The sequence below is a fragment of the Elgaria multicarinata genome, chromosome 5 (assembly GCF_023053635.1).
Source record: "Elgaria multicarinata webbii isolate HBS135686 ecotype San Diego chromosome 5, rElgMul1.1.pri, whole genome shotgun sequence".
Classification (NCBI taxonomy): domain Eukaryota; kingdom Metazoa; phylum Chordata; class Lepidosauria; order Squamata; family Anguidae; genus Elgaria; species Elgaria multicarinata.
In genome coordinates this window covers 128,160,280-128,169,685 of record NC_086175.1, presented here as the reverse complement: position 1 = coordinate 128,169,685, position 9,406 = coordinate 128,160,280, and the positions used below count along the sequence as shown (strand labels likewise).

The 9,406-nt window shown below is 44.1% G+C and overlaps 1 protein-coding gene across 1 annotated transcript; it reads left to right on the top strand.

The window, feature by feature from the left end:
- Positions 1-811: 811 nt before the first annotated feature.
- On the top strand, positions 812-9,256 carry DDIAS (DNA damage induced apoptosis suppressor). Its single transcript, XM_063127860.1, has 4 exons — positions 812-960; positions 2,279-2,440; positions 4,760-4,877; positions 6,542-9,256. The coding sequence occupies exons 1-4, from the start codon at positions 851-853 to the stop codon at positions 9,020-9,022; spliced, it is 2,871 nt and encodes a 956-aa protein (XP_062983930.1). The 5' UTR covers positions 812-850; the 3' UTR covers positions 9,023-9,256.
- Positions 9,257-9,406: the final 150 nt, after the last annotated feature.

The window sequence follows — 9,406 nt, the reverse complement described above, 5'->3', positions numbered from 1 at the left end:
GTTTTCAAAATGTTTTGGGTGTTGATTTCACAGTCAGTTGAAAAGTGCTTCACACAATACAGAAGAGAATTGTCTGAAGTCTGCCCACAGCGGAGGCCATAATACATGAATGGGGATAGAGGTTTGTAGGTGCACGGTGTAACATGACTGGCCAAAAAATCTTTAAAATCACCTACACTGGCTGCCAATTAGTTTCTGGGCGAAGTATAAAGTGTTGGTTACTATTACCTTTAAAGCCCCACATAGTTTGGGTGCAAGTTACCTGTGGGATCGTCTTCTCCCGTACAATCCGCCCCACACACTCAGGACCTCTGGGAAATATTTACTCCAGTCAGCAAAAACATGGCTGACAACTATTACCCAGAGGACCTTTCCTTCAGCCGCTCCCAGATTGTGGAATGGCCTGCCGGGAGAAATTCATCAACTTAAGAGTCTTCTGGAATTTAAGAAAGCCATGAAGACTGATCTCTTCCGGCAGGTCTACCCAGTCGAATTTTAAGTTGCCTTTTAATAATGGGCTGCTTTTTAATAATGTATTAGTTTTATATGTTTTTAATCAATTATATGTATTCTATGGTGTGTTGTATTTGTGTTGTACCCCGCCTCGATCCAGAGGGAGAGGCAGGTAAGAAATTATTATTGTTATTATTAGGCAAAATTGTCTCTTCTTCAGACATGCTGATATTCATGCCGATTCACACAGTGGGCCTCCACTTCAAATGCTTATCTACATACTGCTTCGAGTGTAAAATGCCTCTAAGTTAAGAAACATTCCCAGGGCAGAATTGTGAGCAGCCTGGTATGTCTAAGTGTGTTTTGTCTGTCTCTTTGTAGCTAACCCTGGGAGCATATGAATGGCCGGCGTCTCCTGGTTGCTTCTGTAATTTCTGTCCAGAACTCTAGCTTTGTGTATCCTTCGTGTCAAAACTGCTTTTCCAAGTTATTCCTAGATTTGAAGAGGTAAGTTCAGTCTAGAGCAGTCCTAAACTCCAGAAGCTCACGATATACACAACAGTGTTGTAGCACCTCGAACACAATCAGATTTATTATTGCACAAGCTTTCACCAGCTAGACTCCACTTTCTGCATCTGATGACGTGGTGTCAGGGCAGGGCTGTGGGTGGCATTCTGTAGTGAGCCAGGACCTGGATCCAGACGCTAAGTCAGAACTACTGGCCCAATTATGTGGTAGGGTCAAGAAGCAAGGCAGAACTGAGGGTGGAAGCACTAGTCAGAACCCAAACCAGAAGGCAGAATTGAGGAGCAAGTCAGAAGTCAGGATCAAAAACTAACCAAGGTTACAGGAAACACTGGAGCTCAGAAAGACCATTTTGCTTGAAGAGCAGGAAGATTTTATACGCTGTTGTTCCTACGCAGGAGGATCCAATGGCCAACTTGGCAGGGTGGGATCAGTTCAGGACTTGAAGGTGCTTCGCTCAGAACTGCCACCTGCACTTCTGCAGTTTACCACATGAGGGAGTTGCACAAAGATCCAGTAGTTCCTGAAACGTGGACATCGGTCCATGAAATCCTATGCCACAGTAATTCTTCCAATGTGAAATTGCCTAATTATTTTAATTTGCTTACTCACCATTAGTAGCGGTGCAAGGCTATTATTAATCCGTTTGGTGGGGGTGGGTGGGGTTAAATTGAAGAAGGGTATAGCTCTAGTATCCACTTACCGTGCCAGTCCACTTCTTTAAAATATATAATGAAATAACAAGGCGCTTGTACGGAGTGTATAACTGCAACAGTTCTCTGCCCTTTTTGCCCGGTATTGGGTGAAAAATATTCCAAATCAAACAAAGAGTTTCTTGTGCAGGATTAATACCCAGTACCTCTCACTAGAGAAATTAAACTGTGTCTGTGTTGCAGAGGGGACACAGGAAAGCATTCTTTCCCGAACCATCTCTATGAATTCAAAATTGAGCTGAGAATTTCCTGTATCCAAACCCAATTTCCTATATCCATATCCAACAAAAATGGATTGCTCTTGCTCTATCAGATTCTGGTTTCCATTTAGTTACTTACAATATTTGTGGATCACACCTCCGCTCCGTGTCTTTTTCTAAGGCAGCAATCCTAGGCACACTTACTAGGTAGGGTGTAAATCTCATGGGACTCAGTAGAACTTACTTCTGAACAGATATGCATAGGATTGCCCTGTAAGATTATTAAGATGAAAAATGATTTGTGAAGACTTTTGCTGAGAGGAAATACATGTAAACATTCAGTTACTTTGTTGTCATTTTTTTTTAAAAAAAAAACAACAACAACAGGTACAGTTGCCTAAAGTGTGGGTGTTCAGGTGACACAAAGGAAGCAAACTACAGATATCGACTCTCACTGGAAGTAGCTGACATTCAGGATGTGTTTGAGGTGACAGTATTTGGAAGCTGTTTGGATGTTTACTTTGGAGTCACAGCAAAAGGCCTGCAAAGGTAATGAATGAAAACAAAATTGCTTTCTGAAATGAGTGAGCTGCCTCCCCCAATATAACCCAGCCTGTATGTGATTTAATTATCGCTCTAAAAAAAAGTTGCAGCACGCTTTGCTGCCTGGATACCAAACTGGAATATATTAATAGGAACAATTAAATCTCTACAGTTATAAAAGTTGTACAAGGCCAGTATATTCCATTGGGAAAGAATGCTGGACTGGGAGTTGAAAAATCTGGGTTCAAATGCGCTGTTGAATCTTGGATTTACTAGTTCACCTTGAGAAATAGTTATCCCCCAACTCTAGCGTCCATTTGTAAGAAATTGGGAGCATGTTCACTAAACTTCATTCTCTGTATTTAAAAGAAACATCTTAGATTTTGGCCCAGAGAATTCAAGTACTGCACTGAAAATGAGTAGCACTGAGGTAAAATTGCCCCCCCCCACACACACACACCATTTTGTGGTTAAGCAGCATGGTTTAGTGTGTTGTCTGAACCAGGCCATTGTCTGTTTAATTTAAACTATGTTGCAGGATTTGGTCATTTCTGTTGCAAAGAAAGATGAGCAAGTGATAGGGAGGTAATAAAAGGTTTTAAGAACAAGGCCAGAGGCCGTGAGAACCTGTTGTTCACACACTCCAATTTCTATGCTCTTTTCAGGAGCCATGATTGATACTTAGTCCCAGGCTACAGTCTGAGGTTACATGACCAATTTCTGTTCCTGAAACTAAGCAGGTCTGGCCCTGAATACGTTCAAGATGGGAGGCTTCCCGGGCACCATATATAAGCCACTCTGCATTCTTTGGAGGATTAACAGTATGCAGGAGAAACAACTAACAACTTGACTGATTTGTTCCAATTCATATGAACTTGCCCTGCTTCCTGTCCTGCTTCCCCTGAACTAGCCCTTTAAGATATCCAGATCCCAACATTACAGTGATGGCAGAAGCAACAACTTGCAGAATTCTCCTTCCTATGCAACTTGTAATTAAAAAGGTCTAGACACGGTAATTGTGCAATCCTGATCCATGGTTGTCCCCTAGTATATTTATTTATTATAATTATTACATGCCCCATCAGACTTAATTCTTCCGTTCACATGCCTCATCCTCTTCCTCAGGTTTCAGTGTATGAAGCCGCCTAGCACTGAATTGGACTAGCAGTCCATATAACCTACTGTTATATAGGCTCAGTTCAGACAACACGTTTCTCAATGGTGGTTTTAGAACTCTACGGTGGAGTTTTTACACCACCGTTGGCAAATGTCTGGCGGGAAAACTCCACCCCACGGTGGAGGTTTTTTTTAAAAAACACTCCACGTTGAATATCCATGCTGTGCAGAGAAGAGTTCCTGCACAACGGTTGTGTTACATATTGTGTGGAGGGCTCCGTGGAATTTTGTGTTGCGTTGCGTTGACTTTTTCCACTGGCTACAGAGTTCTCTGACAAGAGTGGTGAGAGGAGCAAGTGCCGCTCTAGGAGAGCTGCCGGGATTGGTTTTTTTGCAGCAATGGCTGATGGGATACCATCGGGAGGATTGAGGGCGGAGGACTAGTCAATCAAACATTGCAATGGATTTTACTCAACTCCACGGTAACCCACAGTCACACAATGTGGAGTTAGAACATGTTGTGTGGGGAGTACTTCCTAAAAACTCAACCGTTGAGTGGAGTTTTCACACTGCGTTGACTAACATGTTGTCTGAACTGAGCCATAGTGTAGCTTTCTTAGATCTGTTACCTGAGATTCTTTTTGTTTTAATTGGAGATACCAGTGATTGTCCTGAGAACCTGATGCCTTCGGAGACACTCGGGGAAGGATCAAGGTGCAAAGCACCTTGTGGATTTAAAATAGCTGTACGAATACAAGAGCGGGGGTGGGTGGGAAGGGAATCCATGGTCTTGAATGTTCATTGCAAGTTGAGAAAAGCTGAGTTAAGCATCTCTTCCTACTAGGGTATCTGGGTATTATAGGGCTTGAGGGAAACATTCAAGTTTGAATAACATCAATGCTCTATCTTTCTGATATGTGGAATTCATAGACTCGCAACTGTGAGGCACACTCAGCTTGATCGTACATGTGCAGAGCAATCCTGTGTGTGTATACTAAGAAATAGGTTCAGTGAGGACTGACTCTTGGGTAAGTGTGCAGAGTATTGCAGCCCATAGAATGGAAAGTGGAATAAAAGTACAGTTCGGTACTTTATCTTTTCGATTTATTCCAGTGCGTATTTTTTGACATTCATGCCTGAACCTCATTACAGCTGTCAAGAGCAGAACAGTGTTCAGCCAGTTAACTTTCAGTACTACTTTTATTCAAGGTACATTGAGGAACTGAACCAAGAAGCAGGAGAACCAGACAGGGATGCAACTCCTGGTGTGGTATTTCAAGCAGTTGAAACCTGCTTCATTGGGAAGAAATTTGTATTTGGAGTTAAGGTAACTTTTTCCCCTTTGACATGGTTCTCTCAGAGAATACACAACTCCAGGGAGACAAAATAATAACTTTTTGTTGGACCTAGCTTCCGTACATGTGTATGCAGGTTTTCGAGATACACAGGGCCCCATCATTGTTGCCAATTTGTCCAATCAAGTTTGGTGGAGTGCTGTGTAACTGGAAAGGCTGTGCAATCTTAATCCAATTGCAAGTTCCCTCTTTCCTATTTTTTGACTCAAGCCCCTCTTTCAGCCTCATATTTAAGTACTAGCCTGGTAGCCTTAGGTGAAAAGGAATTCCTTGCAGGGAAGTCAATGGGCTAGTAGAGGAAGAATAGAGTGTTTCCTCTCTTGTTTGCTCCCAGCATGGGAGGGAATCCCTGTCCTTTGTGTTCAGCATAGAAATGCAGTGAGCTGCTTTATTATTATTATTATTATTTATTTATATAGCACCATCAATGAAGCTCTCTGTCTGTCCTGTGCCAGCCCCAGAAGGCTATTAACTCCTGTGACGTATTTACATGGCTGCCTATTCTGATTTGCACCTTATTTATTTATTTATTTAGAATATTTATATACTGCTCCCCATTGAAAAATTTCGGAGCGGTGTACAAGATAAAATGAAAATAAAAACCGAATAAAACAGTTAAAACAAAATTTAAAAGAAGCAAAAACAGAGATTCAAGGCTGCATATTAAGGAAAGGCTTCTTGGAATAAAGATGTTTTCAGGAGGCACCGAAAGGAGGACAAGGTATTCCCTCCAGAGGGAGGGAATTCCACAGGAGGGGCGCCACCACGCTGAAGGCTCTTCCCCTGGTGGATTCCAATCAGAGGATGGATCTAGGTGGAACCACCAGGAGCAGGCCCTCGGATGACCTCAGTGACCAGGCAGGTTGGTAAGGGAGAAGGCGCTCTCTCAGGTATCCTGGTCCCAAGTTGTTTAGGGCTTTGTACACAAGTACAAGAACCTTAAACCTGGCCCGGTAGTGAATAGGCAGCCAGTGCAGTTTCCTCAGCAGAGGAGTTACATGCTAGAAAGGGGCAGCTCCAGACAACAGCCGAGCTGCAGCAGTCTGCAGTAGCTCCAGCTTCCGGAGCAGCTTCAAGGGCAGCCCCACATAGAGCGCGTTGCAGTAATCCAATCTTGAGGTTACCAATGCCTGTACCACCGTGGCCAAGCTATCCCTGTCCAGGAGAGGCAAACTGTAGTTTAGTGTGACATGAAGGAGCTGCACTATACCTTGGTCACACACTTCTCTTCCCTCCCTTTTTTCTCCTGCATGGCTGGGAGGGGTTCAGAAGCTCAACCATGGCTTGTCATGTTGTTCATATTGACAAATACTGGTTAACATTCACTACGGTTAATTTCAAATAAGCAAACTTCGAAATATAGTTACTTAGGCTGGATTGTTCAAAGTAATCATATTCAAAACTAATCACAGTTCTGGGTCCGGAGGATAGGGCTTGCTGTGCTTAATCAAAAATGGAAGTGAAAGCTACCAAACTCCTCCTGACTGTGTGGGCGAAGAAGAGGGCAAGGGGCAGAATGCAAGCCCAAGGCTCGCTGTAAGGCTTGGGTAAAACTCTTGCGATCTTGGTGGCACAGAACAGAATTAACTTCTTGCAAGGCATAATAGCTGATAGGACACGGTTTGTTTCCTTTCAGGGTTCTGGCAAGCCAGATGGCGCCAGCTCCTTGCAAAACAACTGCCGAACTGCCAGGTATTCCAGAGCTCTCACTGCCTGTCAAATGTTTATACCGAACTCCGAGCTTGTGGGCTGCACTGTCATCCAGTTCCTCCAGCAGCGCCGATGTTCTCGTTTCAAGCACAGCCCCGGGCTCAGCATCTGGCCGCCCGATCTCCTCATGGCATTCGATCAACTTAGCACAGAGCTCAGCAGCTTGTATGGCCCTGGCGACTTGGCTGCGGTTCCGTCAAGCCCCGCAGATGGTGTTTCGAGTCTGTGGCCACAGTCATTTAGGCTGACTTCCTCCTCCGTTTCTTCAGGAACAAAATCAGATCTTAGAGATCTAAATTCAAGCCAGACAGCCTACGAAAGGCAAAAAGGGGAAGATCGTATTACGTTGTTGCTGAGCCAACCTGCCTTCAATCCCCAGGACCATAACCTGACAGTGAATAGGAGAAACGAGCAGGAAGATAAGAAATGTCACTTGTATACTGCTGAGTGGGGCTGTGGGACTGCAGAGGGTGAACCAGAAAGCTATTGCTCTTTAGGCAGAAAAGACTGTGGATCATTACAAAGCCCCTTAGAATCAGAGGAGAAAGACTCTTCCAGCCAAATTAGCATCCAACATAGCTATGGGCTAGAAAAATCATGGGACCCTTTGCTGCACCAGAGACATGATGGTTCTCTTCGCCCCCTTCCTTCATCTTCCAGTCATGCTAGAACAGCTGCAAACTCTCTTTGGGATGAGCTGCCATCATCTGAAAGTTTAAACGAATTCATTGCCAGAATTGAGAATGACAAAACTGGGATGTGTTCTGTTTTCCCCGGTAATGAAGTTGATGAATTCAACGGATATTTTGACCCGTCTTCTCCCAAGCTGGGCTTTTTCAATGCCAATTTCAAGACTGAGCAGGCCGATGAGGAATTGCAGAAGCTAGCTGGGAAAGTGGAAATATGTAAAAAAGTTACTTTCCCTTGTCACCGACTTAACTTGCATTCATCCATCAGTAGCAGAGAATCTCACCAGCAAGGCTTTTATAGCTCTTTATCCACTGAAAGAAAAGAAAAATGGGCGGATCTCTCCAGCCAGTATCCAGTCGTCTTGCCTTGGTCCTCCCCAGCTGGAGTTAAACGTTCTCATCCAAATGAAAGTTGTCAATCAACCAAGGAAGGAGTCGACCAAGATGTCAGCAGTGCCAAGAAGCTCCATTCCCGCTCCTCTTCAAAGTCTACAAATTACTGCCTAGAAAACCCCTGTGTACATGCCAGGAAGACAGCTGCCCACTTAAACTGTAAAGATAATGGTACTCTAGCCAGTTGGAGAAATAATGGCAGTCCTTGCTATCAGCTAAACCGAAGTATTGATCTCACAAACATCCAGGAGTATGGTTTCTCCTCAACAGTCTCTGAAAAAGGTGAAGTTTGTGAAAATGAGCGAGAACTGATCCCAGAGGTGCAAGAATATCATTTTGGACTGAGTGATGCCAGCGGTTTGCTAAAAGGCTATTCGAATTGCTCTGAGGGGAGTTACAATGCTTCTGCAGATCTTTTTGACGTTGGCGCCAGAGGAGCAGAAGCCACTGTGGGAATGTTGAACTCGTCCCAAGCGTTCTCGGCACAAGAGGGTGCCCTATCCTCAAAGTGTGCAACAACTAATTTCTTAGCAAGCAAGCTAGATGCTAACTGGAATATGTCTCAATGTGGACTATCCTTATGCAACATGTCAGCGACTTCTGACCAGAAAACAAGCACTCAGGTTGCCGGTTCAATATCCGAGATGGAGTGCAGCCTTGCAGGTACCCTGGACTTCATACCGAATTCCCAGTCCACGCCCCTACCCAGACCTTGCCGACAGGTAAGGCTCCCCAAGGGGAAAGAATCCATTCTTCGTGAATTGCCACTGAATAAATTGCCTTGGATCAATGCCAAATGTAAAACGCTCAGACCTCCCTTGAAGTACCCCTTAGCAAAACGGCTTGTCAGCATGTTCCTGCAGTCCAAAAGGCCGAGTGGTGCAAAGTCTGCTACCCCTTATGCATCTGATCCTCACCAGTTTATCAACGGCAGCCCAGCCCTGGGGCTTTCTGTGACCGATGGCGAAGAATGGATTCCCCCTTCGGAGAAAAAATGGATAAGGAAGAGGACGAGCCTGGTGAGGAACAATCCTGACAGTTCGGAGAAATCATCTCCTTCTAAAAACAAATTAAGATCTGGGGTTCCAAAGAGTTCCACGAGGGCAATAAGGGTGGAATTCACTCCTAAAAGCCAGCAGCCGATAGAGACTAGAATTGGGAGCCAGCCCATTCATGAAAATGGTGTTCATCCCAGCCGGCTAATGAACGAATCCCCTGGCTTCTGTGACTTTGCAGGTGGCAACAGGTCAAATCCGACTTCTGCACCTCACCCCATGCCTGATGCTTCAAATTGGTCTCCAGAGTTGTTTTCAGATCATTGCTAGATCCCCAGCAAGGAGGCCATTTTATGAAAGCCAGCCACTTGAATGCAGACTTCCTTTTGAAATGCGATCTTCCTAGTGGTGCCTTTGACGCGATTTCAATAGTTATATATTTCTCAAATGACTGTGGAATGGGAAAGGGCTAAAAAAAATAAAAATCTGAAAAAGGTATGAACACATATTTTTGTATTCCTCTTGGCATTTTTAAATAATGAATTATGTCTACTTGATTGAGCATTAAATATTTCCTAGGAAAATAAACTGTTGACTCCATTTGTGAGCTCTTCATTAATAACTGGATATGTATGGGCCCTATCAGCTGCCCTATATGCTCATTACTCATAGAACAAGGCTAGATAGACATTTCACCTTTCAGCAACAAGCTCA

Coding starts and splice junctions, on each gene's coding strand:
- DDIAS (XM_063127860.1), top strand. CDS start 851: ATGAATGGCCGGCGTCTCCTGGTTGCTTCTGTAATTTCTGTCCAGAAC. Junction 2,441..4,759: donor ACAGCAAAAGGCCTGCAAAG/GTAATGAATGAA, acceptor CTTTTATTCAAG/GTACATTGAGGAACTGAACC. Junction 4,878..6,541: donor AATTTGTATTTGGAGTTAAG/GTAACTTTTTCC, acceptor GTTTCCTTTCAG/GGTTCTGGCAAGCCAGATGG.